At 51.1% G+C, this 18,994-nt stretch overlaps 2 protein-coding genes across 2 annotated transcripts; both read right to left on the reverse strand.

The window, feature by feature from the left end:
• Positions 1-761: 761 nt before the first annotated feature.
• TAP2 (transporter 2, ATP binding cassette subfamily B member) lies at positions 762-13,880 on the reverse strand. The gene is made up of 12 exons (XM_047796023.1): positions 13,219-13,880; positions 12,241-12,741; positions 12,039-12,153; positions 9,183-9,313; positions 8,730-8,935; positions 5,942-6,139; positions 5,668-5,796; positions 4,411-4,599; positions 3,677-3,850; positions 3,331-3,490; positions 2,827-2,963; positions 762-2,452 (listed from the first exon to the last, which is right to left on the reverse strand). Exons 2-12 carry the CDS (start codon positions 12,731-12,733, stop codon positions 2,204-2,206), a joined length of 2,181 nt encoding a protein of 726 aa, XP_047651979.1. The 5' UTR covers positions 12,734-12,741; positions 13,219-13,880; the 3' UTR covers positions 762-2,203.
• Positions 13,881-14,957: 1,077 nt separating this feature from the next.
• PSMB8 (proteasome 20S subunit beta 8) lies at positions 14,958-18,154 on the reverse strand. Its single transcript, XM_047796028.1, has 6 exons — positions 17,880-18,154; positions 16,954-17,101; positions 16,672-16,783; positions 16,109-16,238; positions 15,536-15,740; positions 14,958-15,290 (listed from the first exon to the last, which is right to left on the reverse strand). The coding sequence occupies exons 1-6, from the start codon at positions 18,024-18,026 to the stop codon at positions 15,202-15,204; spliced, it is 831 nt and encodes a 276-aa protein (XP_047651984.1). The 5' UTR covers positions 18,027-18,154; the 3' UTR covers positions 14,958-15,201.
• Positions 18,155-18,994: the final 840 nt, after the last annotated feature.

An 18,994-nucleotide genomic window follows, 5' to 3' on the forward strand; every position in this document is an offset into this window, starting at 1 on the left:
TCTGTCGGGGAACATTTTTCTGTGTCGATAAAATAAGGCTTAGCTGGGAGTTTCCCTGAAATAACACATTTTCATGACCTCTTCAGAGCCTAAGATCCACTGCATCCCCCTGTACTATATGTCAGGATGCCTGAGTTCCCTCCCAGCTCCGTCTCTGAGTAGCTGTGTGATTTCAGGCCCCTTTCCCTACTGTAAAGTAAGATTTGACAGCTATACTATTTTTAAAATGTCTTCCATGTTTAAAGTATTATGAGTCTATGGGTATAATTGCACTGAGGATTCCAAAGAATTATAATAGATTGTCTTCTTCCATGAAGACAATAGTTCCCTTAGGGTTGGGAGATACACAAATTACTATTCCTATTTTACAAATACAGGAAGGACATTTGGTGGGGGAGGGGAAGGAATCAGGCCAGTCTTCTCTCTCTCTAAATGCTTATTTCACCCTTAGTGACATTTGAGAGATACGCAGATGTGGAACAGCAAGGCAGCAGCAGGATGAAGCAAAGGTTTATCTGTCTAAGAAACTCCCTGCTCTGGCCTGACCCTGCTCCCAACAGTTTCCAGGAAGAAAAAAAAAATCCAAGACCACAAAAGTTCTGGCTAGATCATCGCTAGCCTGGAAAGTACCTGCTACTTCTGGGTAAGTGACAGTTTCAGCTTCTTAAAATAGGCATCTTCAAAGGCAAGAACCTTCCAGGAATGAGTAATGTGTACAGCTTTGGATTTTCAGTGGTTTGCATGTGAAGGAAGGATTGGAATGAGGACAGAGGAGGGAGATTTATTCATTTATCCAGCAAACATTTATGTATCATCCATTATGAACAGAGCCCTGTGTCAGGTAGTAGATATAAAGCTTAATATGACATACAGCCTCCCCTGCAGGAGCTCATGGTCAAGTGGAAGGACAGAGGTCTACGGGGGGGGGGGGAGTCCAAGAGGGACTGTGAAAGAGGTAAGCCCCAGGAGCAGAGCTATGGGAGCACATGCGAGGGACACCTTCTCCAGACTGAGGAGGGAAGGGAAGGTTTCCTGGAAGACCTCACCCCTGAGTTGAATCTTAAAGAACTGGGGAAAATGGCAGGCCACACCCCATGCCAAGGCACAGAGGCATCAGGAGGGCAGGAAGTTTGTCGTGGATGGAGGTGAATCCAACAAGAGAGAGTGAGACAAACGGGCTAGAAGAACCTGTGTCTCTGAGGAAGATCTGAAAGCGGCGAAGACACTGGAAGGATTTTACAGGAGTGACATTGTCCTAGGTGTCTTCTAGAAAGAAAAATGACTTCCTGAAGAGTGAAGAATGGCTGGAAGAGGGGAACCAATGTAGGGGAACCTCCTTGGAGATGAGAGCATCTAACACTATGATTGAAAGTTGTTAACAGGGCTAGAGGGAAGAGATGAGATTCAGAGCTAGAAGTAAAAGGGCCTGACGATCTCATTATAAAGCAGATTATGACACAAGATGGGTTGTAATTTATTGGTTGAGAGTGAAGACTCGGGGGTCAGGCTTGGATTCAAATTCAAATTCCACCACTGTATAACCTTTGGAAAGTGATTTAATCTCTTAAGAGATTCAGTTTTCTCATCCATAAAATGGGGATGACAACCAACCTCAAATATATGATGAGGATAAGGATTAAAAATGATAATATATGACAAACTGCTTAGCATAGTTCCTACTCATATTAAAACTCTGTAAACCAGCTATTATCTATATTCTACTAATACTGTTAATTAGGGAACTGCGCTCCAGCCCTCCATACCCTAACTCCCCCCAAACCTCAGACCCTGATGGGAATGGGAAAGGATACAGAAAAGCAGTCTCATGAATATTTAAGTCATACTAGTTAATATGTATCTCAAAGAACAATGAAGACAGGAAGACAGCCAGCAAAATAGTAACCATCTTTACCTCTGGGATGTGAAATAGCGGCTAGTTTTACTTTTCTTCTTCCAACTTGTCTATACTGTCTAAATTTTCCATATGAATGTGTGCTATTTATATAATAAGCAAAAAATATTTTAAAATATATTTGTTATGCCACAATACACTTCTCAGCACCAAAGTTCTGTTCATCAAGTAAATGAGGTTCTTGGATAGAGACAGCAACCTCCCCACCCCCACTCCCCGTGCGCTAACAAAAGTATCCTCCGTCTAAACCTCCATCATGCCTCCAGCTCCAAAAGCAGCTCCCGGGGAAAGTCAAAGCAGGAGCTCCTCTGGGTCACTGAGATGGCCCTGGGAAGAGGGCAGTGTCTCTGGGGTGCCCCCCTCCGGCCTCTGGTTCTGCTGCACCAGGTAGGAGTAGAGGTCCTCCCCCTCCATGAGCTGCGCATGCTCCTGCAGCTCTCCCTGCTTGAGCACCAGGATCTGGTCCGCGTTCTGAACCGTATGCAGCCTGTGCGCGATCACCAGCACCGTCCGGTTCCCGTGGGATTTCCAGTCCTGCAGCTAAAGGGGGAGGACCGCCATGCCTCAGAAAGCTAGGAATGGGATGGACACCACAGCCCAACTGGGCACCATCTCTTGTGACTTAGGGCGAAGAAGGCATGAAACACGAGAAGGTGGCCCAGAGCCCGAGGGAGGGTGTGCACTGCGCTTCTCCGACAGCGGGGCCAAGGCAGCTGGAGGAGGAGGAGGAGGGAGCCGGGAGGAAGCCGGGATGTCCCCACACCACTCTGTCCTCCAATCCTGCCCCACTCCGAGAAGGCGAGAAGGCGCAGGTGTTCGTTCCACTAGTGGCCCATTCGTCCTCCCACTGCCCCATTCTGCACCGGCTGACCCCTCGGGGCCGCGTCCCCTGCCCCGCCCAGCGCGGTACCCACCGCCTGCTCGCTCTCCGCGTCCAGGGCACTGGTGGCCTCGTCCAGGATGAGGACTCGTGGGTCCCGCACGAGGGCCCGGGCAATGGCCAGACGCTGCTTCTGTCCCACAGCCAGCTGGTTCCCTTTCTCCCCCACATCTGTGGAAACCGAGAAACATCTATCCTCAGACACGAGTGATCACTATAGGAACAAGGGCACAAGTGGTATGTCCACAGGCTCGGGTCCGGAAGATGAGGGCCCGGTTCCGGGAGGGAGGTGAAGAGGGAGACTCAGGAGGAGAGGGAGGAAGCACCACTTCCCGCCTGCTTTCGGGGAACAAAGGCTCCTGAGCGGACAGTAGGCTAAAGAACTCCTGACGGTGGGCGAGGAGGGGAGATGGGAGGTAAGGAAAGAAAACCGCGAACACCGAGCTACAGGGACAAGACCCTCCCCGCACCCACCCACCCCCCGCCCCGCACCCCGCCCGGCCGAATAAGCTCCAGGTTCTCCTTTGGCTGCAGGTACCTGTGTAGAGTCCGTGCTCCATTTCGTTTATGAACTCCTCTGCCCTGGCAGCCCGGGCAGCGGCCATCACCTTCTCATCGCTGCAGCTCCTCAGCCCATAAGCAATGTTGTCTCTCACAGACCCTGAGAACAGCACAGGCTCCTGCCCGACCAAAACCACCTGTGCGGAGGCGGTGGGAACACAGACCATGGGGAAACCCGCAAGGCAAGGACCCTCCCTGGCACCTCGCCTGCCTGCCTGCCTCCGAACGGACTCCCTGTGCTGCTTCCCGCCGCTTCCTCCCAGGCTCTGTGCGACCGTCCTTCTTCTCTCCCATCTCTGGTCCCCTCCTTCCTCCCCGCCCACCTGTTGGTGCAGGTAGTGATGCTCATAGGCGGAGACGGGCTCCTCGTCCAGCAGCACCTGCCCCTCCGTGGGCTGGTACAGGTTCTGCAGCAGGGCAGCCACGGTGCTCTTCCCAGACCCATTGGGCCCCACCAGAGCAGTCATCTGACCAGGATGCAGGGTGAATGTGAGACCCTAGAAAAGCCAGAAGGAGTTAGGGGCCTGCCTCCTCTCCCTCAAGACCCTTCCCCTTTTGTTTTCCTTTTTTTTTTTTTTTTTTTGGCCACGCCCACTGCCTGCAGAGGTTCCTGGGCCAAGGACAGAACCGGCACCACAGCAGGGACCCGAGCCACAGCAGGCATAACAACGAATCCTTAACCTGCTGAGCCACCAGGAAACTCCCCCCTCCCCTTTTCTTTTTTCTTTTCTTTCTTTTTTTTGGGGGGGCTTTTTAGTGCCATACTTGCAGAGTTTGGAGTTCCCAGACTAGGGGTCAAATCAGAGCTGTAGCTGATGGCCAGAGCTCACAGCAACGCAGGATCCTTAAACCACTGAATAAGGCCAAGCATTGAACCTGTGTCCTCAAGGATACCAGTCGGATTCATTAACCACTGAGCCACCACAGGAACTCCCCACCTCCCCTTTTCTATCAGAGTAAGATCAGCTTCTCAGAGGTAAATCATCACAGTCCATGATGCCTGGTCACACAGGGAGCCAGGGCCCCAGGTCCCCTCCCTGTGGCCTATGGCGAGCACCTTGAGCACAGGCTTGTCAGGGCAGTTAGGATACGCAAAGGAGACGCCTTGGAATTTCACCACCCCCTTCAGAGTGGAAGGGGCCAATGTCCCAGGTGGAGGCAGATCTGGCTGTCTGTCCAGGTAGTAGAAAACCTTCTCTGCAGCCCCCACGTTGCTCAGCATATCCCCAAACACATATACCAGGGTCTGGAAAACAGGAACGCAGGGGTCAGCCAATCAGAGGCAGCTCCCCAGAAAACCTACCTCTCCCCTCCTCATGCACTCCCTGCCCCACACTGCCCCTGCCATGCCTCTCCCTCATCTGAAAAGATTCCCCACCTTTAAATGTGCAATGCAGATGGAATTTAACATCAGCCCCAATCCCCCATTACTCCAATTTGCAGCATAAAGGAAGGAGACATCCACACTCCTCCCACACAGTGTTCCTCCCACCCCAGACCTGTCCAGGGACTGGTCCCTGTGACCCCTACACAGCTCTGCCTGATGAGACAGGGGACTCCTTAAAGGCAGGCGCTGTGCCCACCTCATCTTTGTAGCCCCCAGAGTGCCTCCCACGCAGCTCTCCAACATAACGATGTTTAACAAATGTCCACGAAAATTATCAAATAAAGCCCAAGATGCAGGAACTAATTATTTTTGGAAGCTGGTAATTATAGGCAAGGAGCTGAATGCTCATTCTGCCTTTCTTCATCAAACTGCACCCCTGGGAACCACACAGTAGATGAGGAGACGTCTCCCTTGAGAGATGAACCCCCGCTAATGAAGGAGGGAATGGCGAGGGTCACTGTTTTGCAGCCCCCAGTAATGTGACGGACCCTGAGCACTGGTGGATGGTGCCCCCACAGATGAGAGAGAGAAAGACATCGACTCAGTGTATACACTTCTCCTACCTCTAAGAGACACGCGGAAATTTGACCACTGACTGATGACGCTACTGTTAACTTTTCTGGTGTGATCATGGCTTTGTGGTTATATATTTTAATGTTTGCATTTAGGGATACATATTTATAAATGAAACCATTTCTTGGATTTGCTTCAAAATAACATGGGCGAGGGGAAGTGGATGGGTTTAAGATGGATTAAGATTGGCCATCAGTTGATAATTGTTAAAACAGATGCTAAGTACATGGGGGTTCATTATAGCTTTTTTTTTTTTTTTGGCCTATGTTTGAAATTCTCCATAACCAATAAGTTGGGCTTATTTCAGGGGTTTTTTTAAGGGGAAAAAGACAGCCTGCACAGATCCCAACTCACGTGCACATAGGAGCCCATGTTTTCCTGGTAGAGCAGAAAGGAGAGCAGCCCACCCTGGGTGAGGTCCCCAGCCAGGATCTGCTGCAGCCCACAGCTCAGCAACAGCACCTTCATTGCCAACTCCAGCATCTGGAGGGAGAAGAAAGGGGAGCCTGAGAACCTTCCATTCCCTGCCCTCCCTGCCAGTAAGCGGCAGGGTCCCCAGGAGCAGCTGTAGGACCAGGACCCCTGCTTTCCCTTGCCCCTCCCTGGGCCCTTCCCCCAGCTTCCTCACCCTTCTTAAGAGCAGGTAGAGGGCCTGTTCCAGGTCTCTTCGCCACCACAGCTGCCGGCATCGTTCCAGGGCCTCCTTATAGCGACAGACTTCTTCCTCCTCGGCCCCAAAACTGCGCACAGTCTGCAGGTCTCCCACAGCCTCCCGCACCACCTGCCCTGCTCTTGCCACTGCATCCTGGATCTCTCGAAGCACTGCCTGGGAAAACGGGGCAGAGGATGGAAGGGGTGACTTTGGCAGGAGAGAACAGACCCCCATGTCTCATTCCAGGCCTTGGGATGCTCCCTCAATCTACCTGGAAATACTAAACCCTCTTCTTTCCTGTTTCCTTACATTTCTTTCCAGAAAAGATCATGACAGTGAAGGAAGGAGGGAACGAGACATTACTGAGCTCTCAGTACTAGGGGGTGGAGGATACAGACCGACTTTTTTTTAACCTTCATTTGAGGTGATTCACACCAACCCCAGGATCTGAATGAAGAACGAAGGGGTAGTTTTCCCAAGGAGCCACAGCTGATTAACAGAAGGTGGAGCTCCAGCTCAAAATGGACCAAAGACCTAAATATAAGTGCTAAAACCATAACACTCTGAGAAGAAAACATGGGGGGAAAGATTCACAAGACTAGACTGGCATTGATTTCTTGAATGTGACACCAAAGCACCGCCCCCCCAAAAAAATAAGTATACTGAACTTCATCAAAATTAAAAACAGTTGTGCATCAAAGGACTCTGTTTATCCATAGAGTGAAAAGGAAAACCAGAGAATAGAAGGAAACATTTGCAGATCATATGTGAGATAAAAGGTTGATACCTAAATTAACATAAAGAATTCCTACAAGCCAGTGATTTAAAAACAACCAATTTGAAAATGAGCAAAGAACTTGAGTAGATATTTCTCCAAAAACGATATTAAAATGGTCAATAAACACATGAAAAGACGCTCCGTATCACTGATCATTGGGGAAAAGTTAAAGCCTTAATGAAATACCTCACAACCCTTAGGACAGCTTTATTTTTAAAAGTGGTATAACATGATGGAGGATAATGTGAGAAAAAGAATGTTTTGTGTGTGTGTGTGAGTGAGTGAGTGACTGGGTCACTTTGCTGTATCGCAGAAATTGACAGAACAATGTATATCACCTATAATAGAAAACATAAAAACTAAAAAAAAAAGTAGTATAAATATACCATGGAATGTTATTCAGCCATAAAAAGAAGGAAATCTTGCCATTTTCAACCACACGGATGGACCTTGAGAGCATTCTTCTAAGTGAAATAAGTCAGACAGAGAAAGACAAAAACTGTATGATTCATTTATATGTGGAAATCGGAAAAAAAAAAGGCAAAGCAAAAAAAAAATCAAACTTGTAGAACATCATTACCAGAGGTGAGGGGAGGGGGTGGGGGAATCGGAGAAGGTGGTCAAAGGTACAAACTTCCAGTTATAAGATCAATAAGGACTAGGGAGATACTAAAAATAATAAGAATTTTTAAACAACAGAAGCTATGTGTTGATGAGAAGGTGAGAGAAACCCTTGTGTACCGCTGGCAGGAATGTAAAATGCTGCAGCTACTGCGGAAAACAGTATGACAGCTCTTCAAAAAATTAAAAATAGAATTAACAAACGATACAGCACTTCTACTTCTGGGTTTACACTTGAAGGAACTGAAATTGAGGCTTGAAGAAATATTTGTACACCCATGTGCACAGCAGCATTATGCATAAGAGTCAAAAGGTGGACAGAGCCCCAGCATCCATCAACAGACAAGCAGACAAGCAAAAAAGTGATATACACATATAATGTAATACGATTCAGCTTTACAAAGGAAGGAGATCCCGACACGGGCTACACCATGGAAGCCATTATGCTAAGTGAAAGAAGCCAGTCAGAAAAAGCCCGGCTAACATGGACCTAAAGTAATTAAACTCAGAGAGACAGAAATCAGAAGGTGGTGGCCAGGGGCTGGGGGGAGGGGGAAATGGGGACCTTGCCCATGTTTAGTGGGTACCATGCTTCAGTCAGGGATGATACGAGAAAAGTTCTGGAGATGGAGAATGGTGACAGGTGCAAAACAGGATATTTAATGCCACTAAAATGGCACATGTAAAAGTGGTTTTAAAAACTGTCAATTTTATGTTATGTATACTTTATCACAATTTTTTAAAACTAGAGAGAGGAGGTAGAGCTGACATTCAGACTCAGGACTTAACTGCTGGCAGGGAATATTCTCTATGCTCCCCTCAAAGTCCTTCTGCTGAAGTAAAGGAAAAACTCTATTTTAAACCCTCTGGAATGGCTCTTTTTTTTTTTTTTTTTTTGGCTTCTTAGGCCAGCACCCAGGCACATGGAAGTTCCCAGGCTAAGAATCGAATCAGAGCTGCAGCTGCCAGCCACAGCCACAGCCACATGGGATCCGAGCCACATCTGCGACCTACACCACAGCTCAGGGCAACACCGGATGCTTGACGCACTGAGAGAGGCCAGAGATCAAACCCACGTCCTCAGGGATACTAGTTGGGTTCATTACCACTGAGCCATAGTGGGAACTCCTAAGATGGCATCTTTAATCTTTTCTGGGGAAGATGGGTATAGACAGCTTTGCAAATCTGATGAGAAGATTATTCTCTCCCCATAAAATGTGGTCTCCTTCTCTCTCTCCCCCCTCCTCCTCCCCCTCCCCTCCCCCTCTCCCCCTCCCTCTCCCCCTCAGGGGTCGTGGGCCTTCTGAAGCCTGCCAGAACTCCTGCCTTTATTCCCCTGGGGGGTTCGCCAGCATCCACACTTACCAGATGGCGGGCATTGTACACCTTCTCAGCCGCTATCGTGAGAGGCATCTGGAGCAGAGAGAGGAGGGTGAGTCGAGGCGACAAGCTGAGCATGAAGCCGAAGAGTCCCAGCACCTTGACCAGGCTGCGCAAGAGCACGTTGGCATTCAGAGGAAGCCAGAGACTCATCAGTTTGGTGTCCGAGCTCAGCCGTGAATTCAGCTCCCCTGGGAGGGAAAGAGCAGGTGTGGAAGCTGCGTGTTGCAATGCAAACTCTGCTCACTCCTGACCTCCCGACCTCCCGCAGCCCCCTTCTCCCTTGCAGAGAGACAAGTGGGGGCGGCTGCCTCACTACATTGTCCCAAATGAGAGAAAAGTAGCTCCAGGCCCTGGTGCCAGGGATGCAGGCAGGACAGGGGAGCCGAGGGGCAGGGCAGGTGCAGGGGATCCCCAGCCCTGGACCCCAGGCCCCACCTGTCTTAGTCTCCTGGAAGAAAGCCAGGTCCTGGTGCAGGAGGGAGGAGAAAAGCTGCTCCCGGACACGCAGATTGATCCTGGACATGACGAGGGTGAAGGCGCTTCCCCGGCAGCCAGCGGACAGTGAGCTACAGGGAGGGAAGGGGGCGGAGGACCAAGCGGACAGAGATGCAGGGGGGAGGGAGGGAGAGAAGCAGAGGAGAAAAGCAGAGAATGAAAAGAAATAGAAAGTTGGGGGGTGGGGGGGATGCATACCACCAGAGGCAAAAGAGGAACAGGTAAGAGAGAGGGAGACAGGCGGGGCAGGAATAAACAGAGGAAGAAAAAAGAGGACACCGTGAGCCAGCTGTGAGAACAAAATTCTAATTATGACCAGTATTGATGGGGCTCACTCTGCGCTACACACAAGCGAACAGTATGATGGGGTGGAAAGATGCTGTGAAGATGCTTCTGACCTGGCCTCCCTCAGGGCCATCCCTCTGCCCTCCCCTGGGTCTTGCTCCCTTTCCTCCCTGCCCCCAATATTCTTCTTCCTATTTCTGCACACCTTTCCTATTTATTTATTTATTTATTTATTTATTTATTTATTTATTTATTTATTTATTGTGTGGGGCCGCACCTGCAGCATTTGGAGGTTCCCAGGCTAGGGGTCAAATCAGAGCTTCAGCTGCTGGCCTACGCCACAGTCATAGCAGCTCGGGATCTAAGCCCCATCTGCCACCAACACCACAGCTCACGGCAATACCGGATCCTTAACCCACTGAGCAAGGCTAGTATCCTCATGGATACTAGCCAGGTTCTTAACCCCTGAGCCACAATGGAAATTCCTCCCACAGACTTTTTTGTGGGACCTGCAGCAATGAACTCCTGGCCCTCCCACTCTCCAGAGCCCTGGGATCATGCTGTTCCCCCCCTCCCTGCCGCCCCCATTGTCCTTGGGGGTGAGGAATTCCTCTTAGACCATGCACATGTTTGCAATAAAACATAAAGGAAAAAAGGTAAATGCACAGAGGCAGGAATTTTACAAAACAGGGCTTCTAATACAAATCTAGTTGCCACGTTTCAAAGGCTGTTGGGATAGTCAGACATAAAATGATGAGGTTTGGACTTTGGCGATGACAGTGAGAATGGAGAGAAAGGAGCCAGAGGAGCACATGTGGAGTGTGGAAAACGCCAGGGCTACTGTTTGAACATGAGAAAGGCCTTGTCGGTGCAGTGCTTGGAGCCTAGGATATGGATGGGCTCATGAATGGGAATAAGAAGAGGGAGCACTTTCAAGGAGACCGGGGGGAATGGGATGGATCTGGAACCCTGGGTGTGTGGAGTCCGAGATGACAGTGAGCCGTCCAATGGGAACATGAAGGGGGCCACTGGATTACAAGACTGGAGCTGGGCAAGGAGATGCGCATCTGGGACTCACCTGCAGAGGGGAGCTGAGTAAGCTCAAGAGCAAAAATGGTCTTAAAGATCAGAGAACCGAGTCATGAGAAAAGTCCATAATTAAGGGTTCAGTGGAGAATGGTTCTCCAGGGGAGGTAGAGGGACTGGGAAAAAGAGGAAGTTCAAAAGCTACCTGAAGTAAGAGCTCACTCATAAGAGATTGTTCTGATGCCACAAGCACGCAGGATCCGAGCCGTGTCTGTGACCTACACCACAGTTCCCAGCAACGCCTGATCCTTAACCCACTGATTGAGGCCAGGGATCGAACCCGCAACCTCATGGATGCCAGTCGGATTCATTACCGCTGAGCCACAACGGGAACTCCCAGTAAGAAATTCACTTTTGAGAAATCAGTTTCAGCAAAGAGTAGCAAGTATGGAATAATGATTGGCTTTTGAGGGATTCTAAATGAAGTAGGACCATAACAAAGGAGAGAATCAAGCCCCCAGCTGATATTAGGGTAATGCTAGTGAAGCACTTGCAGAACTCTGAGAATAAGCTCTCTTTAGATTTCTCACCCCAGGTGTCTCACTCACCCCATCCTAGTTCCAGCCCTATCAAGTCACTCGTTAGTGAGTGAGTTAGTCTGTAGACAGCAGACCCTTGGGTAAGTCTAAAAAGAGAGGGGAAAGCAATAAAGTGGAAAAGAGTAAAGACGCTGAAAAGGAAGGTGACAAGCCTCAGAATAAGATCTTCCAGAACTGACAAGACGAATTAGGGAAGAAGGGTCAAGAGGAAGAAACATGCTCATTCTGACAACAGGATAACTGTGGGGAAAAAAAATACAGGGTGAGAGGTGGGAGACAGAAAAGAGAAATGGAAGTTTGCGCAGATAAAAATGTTGAGAAGCTGGCGTTCCCGTCATGGCACAGTGGAAATGAATCCGACTAGGAACCATGAGGTTGAGGGTTCGATCCCTGGCCTTGCTCAGGGGGTTAAGGATCCCGCATTGCCATGAGCTGTGATGTAGGTCACAGAGGAGGCTCAGATGCTGTTGCTGTGGCTGTGGTGTATGTACACCCGCAGCTGTAGCTCCGACTGGACCCCTAGCCTGGGAACCTCCACATGCTACGGGTGCGGCCCTAAAAAGCAAAAAAATAAATAAAAATTTAAAAATTTTAAAAATTTGTTGAGAGGCAACCGAGGGACATTCTGTTTGACATACAGACACGTTTTGTTCTAGATCACTCATATCTGTAGCAATGATATAATATAAACTTTGAAGATGTTGGTGCTACTTGGTGAATGAAGGCATAAATGAATGGATGTATGAAACAGACTGGCGAATGAGTAAACACATGCAGATTTTAGTTTAAGTATTTTGTGCCTTGTGCACAAAATGGTCTGAAAACAGAGTTAGGAAAGTGAGGGCCCCTGTCAACACCTGAAGCCAGCAAATCACCCATCACCTACCTCCCAACGGAGAAAAGACTCATGAACAAGATGGCGCTGACAAAGGCATCAGGGTCAAAATCACCCCCCAGGATGTCAATCACGAGGCCAGAATAGTAAGGGATTAGTGTCTCACCTGCAAAAGACATGAGGACCACAGTGAATGGGCTGCTGCCAAGGGCCTTTTCCCACCTCCAATTCACTGCGCCCTCTCCTGACTCACCCAACACGGCAAGGACAAGAAAGAAGAAGGCAGCAGCCAGGAAAGGCCAGTCCGGCCAGGAGAGCTTCAGCAACCTCCACATCAAAGCTCTGTTGTTCTCCTGGTCCTCCTTCTTCTCCTGGGCTCCTGGAGGACTCAGCACAGCCCACACTGCCCAGCTGAGCCCCGCAGCCCCGGACCCCAGCAGCAGCCAGCTCCAAGGGGCTGAAGCCACTCTGGCTGGGGGAGCACTCAAGGCTCCTGGGACCAGGGCCCTCAAGGAGAGAAAGAAGGGTATCACCAGGCAGAGGGGGCACAGCAGTGTCCCCACATATCCCAGCAGCCCTCCCAGCCTCAGCAGCCACCAAAGCCCTCCAAGTCGCAAGATGCCCTCCAGCCACAGGCCTGGAAGCCCTCGAGGAAGCACGGCCGCCAGAGGTCCCTGCAGCAGCCAGAGTAAGGCCGAGTCTGCCAGCAGTAGGGCGGCCCAGGGTCTCAGGTCAGGGAGCCGCATGGCGTGGTCTGTGGGGAGAAGGGGAGAAGTGCCAGGGGTGGAGTCCCAGTCCTCGGCGCTACTCCCGCCCCCATTCCCACTCCTCCCAACGCGCCCATGGGCTTCTCACTCGATTTACCCAACCCTACCCTGAGTACCCTGTGCTCCCTCCTAGGACCCAAGGCATTCGGCCTGACCGAAGGCGCTGGGAAGCCTGACCACCTGCAGCCTCATCTTAAAAAAAAAAAAAAAAAAAAAAAAGTCCCATTACCCTCCCCCCAACCCCCGCCCCAGTCCTCTGCCAGCCGCCGCCGTGTTCCAGCGGGCGGCCGGGCGGTCCCTGCCTCGCTCCCTCGCTTCCCCGTAGGAATCACCGTACACCGAGCGGGGGAGGCGGTAGGTGGGCTGCGTCCCCTTAGGGACAGGAATCACCGTACACCGAGCGGGGGAGGCGGTAGGTGGGCTGCGTCCCCTTAGCGCTCCAGACTTCCACCCGCCCCACTCACCAGCGGCGGCTTCTGCGATGCAGCTCCAGGGGTCTTTCCTTTAAGTGCGGAGGGCTGAGCTGGGAACCCCCTCGCACTGTCTCAACGTTGTCTCCCCTCGATCTGCGGGCGATGCTCTCCGGGCCGGGGCGTCCCGGCTCCCCGCGCCTTTCGCTTTCGCTTCCCCAGCGCGTGCCTTGTTCTGGGCCCGGCGGCCAGCAGGGGGCGCGCGACACCGCAGACCCAGGGACACGCCCAAGTCCCGCTCCACTTGCCAGGCCCGGGCTTAAATCGCCCACTCTCAGCAGCAGTTACTCTATCATAGGAAACGGTTGCATTTCTTAAGTTGCCACTAAGAAAATTGCCACGAAATAGTTGGAGAACCGCTGGATTTTCTTGCCTCAAGTTCTCACTGCCCCAGCCCTGAACCTGTTTTGGGAACTGCTCTCTTCTCTTATCGAAGCTCCAGTTGTAGGCTCTTGAGGTAGAAAAAACAGAGCCAGATCCCGAGCAAGAAACACACAGAATTTCTCCTAAATAGAAGCCGCAACTGCTCCTACCAGGACCTACCATGGGTTTCAACTTACAGATTTTGAGCTGAGAAGGCCTCACCCCGTGTCGTCTTCTATCTTTGTCAACACAGCTCCTGAGCAGAGAATGTGTCAGACACCTCTAAATTGATGCTCCAAATTAAGCTGGGAGCACTGTCGGCACATGAAGGAAGGGGACTTTGTTTCTTGGTCTATTTTAACACTGAATAGCACAGGAATCCGGTTTCCATGGGTCCTGCCTGATCCAGGGCCTGTCTATGGACTGTGAAGCTTGCTTTATTCCCGAAATAACAATTCAGGTTGAAACTACCTCCCAGACTCAAAATAACCCCCAAGGGAGGATCACTTGGAGTCCAGTGGACTTGGATTCCAGTCCATCTTTTTGAAAGGTCATTGGCATGATGAGGAGTGAGTCACTTCAAATTTAAAGTGGGGAGGGGGAGATTGAAGCTAGGGAATTACTAAAACTTCTCCAACCCTGTCCATGTGGGGATTTTAAGGATCTCTCTAATGGAAAAGCTCCACGCTCAGCTGCTTCCTACAAGCTCTTCCTTTGAGCAACTCTCCTTGGAGCCGTGACATTGTCCTGCTCCTTCCTGCAGCTCCAGAGTGACGCAGAGGCTCTCGTATGTCTCATCTTTCTGAGCTAGTTACTTTTTCCTCATGTTCCCCACCTCAGCGAGTCCTTCTTATCTCCTCTTCCATTTCAATCACGGTCTTGTCATCTAGCAATTGAGTGTGACACAGCATGAAACTGAACCCCAAATGTCCATCGTTCCACTTCCTATCCAGTCTCTCCACCGTGTTCGAGGTCAGTGGGACCACGTTGGCAATTATTATGGCCCACACGTGAGGTGGAAGCTTTCTCATCCTACTCTACAGCACCAGAAATGGTTGTTCTAAGTGTCCTTCTCCCAGATGCCCAAACCATTCACCACCGACCACCCAAGACGTCTCCAGGCGGAGCTCCCATAGAAAGGACCCTAAACCAAATTAAATTGCTGGTCAACGTGCACAGACAATGAGCCTCCCCGAGGTCTGGAGAGATGAGTATGGAAGGAAAACCCAGGAGAAATATTTGGTGAGGCCCCACTTCTTGGGGGGGGGAGGTGCACATCTCTTCTCAGGAAAAGTCTGAGTGGGTTTCCTGCCCCCTCCTCCCAACAACCCGCACCCAACGCCCGCTCAGCCACAACACAGAGGCGCCTGTGTAACCGTTTTCTTTTATTGTGCTTAGTGAGATGCCCAGAAGGTTGGGGTTGGGGAGGGGGGGAGGCTCCAGTGAAGCAGAGACTACACAAAAGGATAAACTCCGCCCTGCCCCCCAGGGGCCACTGGTTCGTTCCCTCTGGGTCACGTGAAGCCCCTCTTTCTTCTGGGGCGTGAACTGGTCCAGGTCCCTGAGTCGGCCCGGCTTCCTCAGGAGAGGCCGGCCCAGCTGCTGCTGCCACCCTTACAGACTGGCCTCCCGGTACTGGTGCATCAGGTCACTGACGTCCGTACTCTCCACCTTCACCCACCCATCTTCCTTCATGTGGTACACTGCAAGCAAGGCAGAAAGAACAGGGCATGACTTTCCCCTCTGGTGAGTTCCTATTATACGTGATGTTCTGTTGACGGGGGCAACAGCAACACGCAATGTCAAAGCCTTTCATGCTGGGACTTCCGATGCCCCTGTTCTGGCTCTGAACACCTGCTCCCTGCCCCTCTGCCTCCTCCACGTCTCCCAATCTCAAACCCCCTCCCCCCACCCGCCAGGATGGGGGCGGGGGGCCTTAGTCTCTTACTATTGACAACGCCTCCAGAATAGCTGTCTCGATGAGTGGCATGAACAATAGCCCTCCGGCCCAGGTCATAGGCCTCTTCAATGCTAAGATCGTACCGATGGCCACTGTCCATGACCCCATAAGCATAGGTGTTCCCGCTACCAGTGGAGAACATATTTCCCGAGAGCCGAGTCCCATTTTCATTCACATAGTAGAGTCCAGGACCCTATAGGATGTAAGAAGGTTCCAGGTGGGGACTGGAGAGGAAGCTCTTGGTAACAGACAGATTCAAGTGTGAGCCAGGACAAGTGGACAAAAGAATAAGGGTGACCACAGAAACATTTGAACTTTGGGTAACATAGCACTTTGGTAACAATCATAGAACTTTGGGGGGGGAACAAACTTGGAATCAGCTATTTTGTCAAAAGGGACAAGTTTATGAAACAGTGGGTCCTCAGCCAGACCCAGAAATTGCCAGTGGATGTGCTGGAACAGTTCTGTAACCAAGGAGTCCACGTGCCACATACCTCGGAGGGGAGGGAGTGAAAGTGTACGATGGGGAAGCTGATCTCTCATCCACGGTGGGAGACTCACCTTCTTGTCCCAGCCACAGATCATACTGCCCATGGAGAGGCCCATGCCCCGGTACTGGTACATCATATTGGAGAGCAGTTTGGAGGCTGCGGACACTGAGATACGGTCCCCATTCCGCAGATAGTACAACCTGGGGAGGACAGGGCGGTTTGGTTTGGGAGGGGACTTAGAAGTGGCAGGAGAAGGCTAGCTGGGGGTGCAGACAATGACTGATGAGCTAAGCATTTGCAAGGAAGGGTTTTGTGGGCTCTAAGCATCAGGGAAAGATTTGGAATGTAAAGTATCTAAGCCACATGGAGAGATCCCAGTGAACCAGAAGATCCCACCCAGCATCGATGGTGTCAGTGCTAAATGACTGACAAATTGTCTGGCTTATGGGCAGGAGCACAGGCTGAGATTTGGGAGAGGATTTTCAATCACCAAAAGGCTGTTTTTTGAACTACTTCGTTAGCGCTAAAATGCTACGTTAGCACAGGGGAAGTCAATGAGGAGCAGCGATCTGGAAGACCCAGAATCCGAGATTGAAACCTAGGCTTGGAAGGGAGGTCAGAGGCCTCGCCTACCTGCACTCCTTGGCCAGCAGACGCTCCCAATACTGACAGTCCGCCGCACAGCCAGACATGGTGCCAAGCAGGTAAGGGTTAATCTCAATCACCTTGTTCGTTCTTAATGTGGCTGGAAGAAGATGGAGTTTTGAGAAAGGAGGAATGACCTCCACACACACACACACAGCTCTCCCTGTATGTCCTAAATCAGCATCTTCTTCCACTTTGGTGCTGATGTCGAACCCGGGCTCAGAGGAGGGCCCGGATGTCCAGACGCTGCCAGCTGGAACCCACACTCACCAATGTAACTCCCGGCCGAGGCCCGAGAATCCACCGCCACAATCACTCCGTGCTGGAACTTGAAGGCCAGCGTGGTAGTGCCATGAGCCATCTCAATCTGTACGTTCCTTTCTCCATTCCCACCCAGGGACCGGAGGAATTCAGTGGGCTAGTGAGACAGAAAAGGCAGAGAAAGGGGCACTGGAAACTTCCGAAGCTGGAAGCGCCAGGAAAGGATTTTAGAGACTGTGGGAGTGCGGAGATACACAGAATCAACCATCAATAAGTGAAACGGCTAAGAATCAATCCATCTCAACAAGGAAATGGTTTGAGAGAAGGAAAAGAAGAGGCCATGACACCAACCTTTTTCATTTTCCAGCACAGTCAAAAAGAAAGAAAATGTTACTGTAGGCTAAAAACTTTGGGCCACTATAATGGTTTTTTTGTTTTTTTTTTTTTCATTATAGGTCCTTTAACCCTCAGGGAACACATTTTATTAATAGTATCCTGATTTTATGGAAGAAAAGCCCAAGACTTAGACAGGGACTTGATCCAAGGCACACCACAGTGAGTGGCTGAGGCGAGGCTGACCGCTGAAACGCATAGGTTTCTAAGACAATACACAGCCCTTGTATCCTAAGATAGTCCCAAGAGAAAGGCTGCGTGATTTGTGTGTGGTGAAAAAGCTTTCTTGTCTCCGGATGGGAGCCCCCATCTCACCTCTAACTCTCTGCCCTTCTCTGCACTTCCTAACCCTCAGGCTGCCAGTCCCCAAGTCCCACGTGGCCTCTGTCCTGGCTCAGGTCCTGGACCCAGGATGTGGCTCTCACCGGGCTAAAGAGTGGTCCGGTCCGCATTTCCCCGCCTTTTAGACAATCTCAAGGCAGACCCTTCTTTACTCTGCGCCCTCCTGCCCACCTCCCAGAGGATTTTCTTACAGCCCTGACCTGCATTCCCCGGGGGAGGGCGAGTTCCGGAGATCGAATAGAGAAACTGTAGTGACCAGGGTCCGAGCGCTGCCGGCTTTCCGCGACTGGGAAAGCCCAGTCTTCCCGCTGCGCTCGGGGGGCTCCGCAAACATCCAGCAGCGCCATGATCGCCTAGCACCGGAGATGCGTCCGCTCTCTCGGAGGAGGAAGTGAAAGCGAAAGCCCGAAGCCTTAAGGGGAGGGAACCAGAATTTTTTCCGCATCCCCCTGCCTTTTCTGAGAAGTGTCCTGTGAGTGTCTGGGGACCAGGAATGTTGTGTCGGGGACAGGCTTTTCTGCTCCGCCCTCATGGAAATTAGGGAAGCAACAGGTGATAGACTGTCAAAAGAAGGAAAGAGAGCAAATGGCTTCGAAAGCCCCCTTGGCGATGAGATTACAGTGAGAGACTCTTCCAGATTGGGGCATCCTCCAGGAACAGTTATGGACCGAGTAGGGGTCGTATCATCAAAAGGCGTAACCTCAACCAGAAAGCTGGAGTCAGCAAGAAATTGCGAATAGTTTCAACTCGGAAAGGGGGAAGGGGTGTTCAGAGAAGCATCATTTTATACAAGTAGGGGAGAGGTAGGAATAGGTGAGGGCACTGAGTCTTGAGGACAGGTTCTGGGGCGTCCTGCAACAACATACACCTGCAGCATGTGGGGGAAGGGAGCACCGAGGCGAGGGCGCAGCCTCTCAGTCTTTCGACCTAGTCCCTCTTACGACCTCTCCCAGTTCAACGGTCTTCCTAACCCGAAGCCGCCCACAGGACCTGCCCTTTCGGCCCGCATCTACTCAAGTAATTCTTGCTTGACTGAGCGCTGCCGAGTTTAACTTCTCTAAACCCCGCCTCTCCTTGCAACCTGTGCTGGCCTAACCTGCCCAGCAACTGTTGACGTCACGCTACCATGGCCCTACCCGAATGCAAGAGATTTATTGGTCCACCCCACCCACTACACTAAGACTACCCCGGCAGGTGGCATTGCTGAGCCGGGTGAGCCCTGTGGGAAAGGATCTGGGCAGGCGAGGTGGTGAAGCGTGAGCTCCTCCGCTCCAGTGCTTGCCGCTTGCACTTCCTCTAGCTGCGCTCGGCCTCA

Source organism: Phacochoerus africanus, chromosome 9 (assembly GCF_016906955.1).
Source record: "Phacochoerus africanus isolate WHEZ1 chromosome 9, ROS_Pafr_v1, whole genome shotgun sequence".
NCBI classification, from domain to species: domain Eukaryota; kingdom Metazoa; phylum Chordata; class Mammalia; order Artiodactyla; family Suidae; genus Phacochoerus; species Phacochoerus africanus.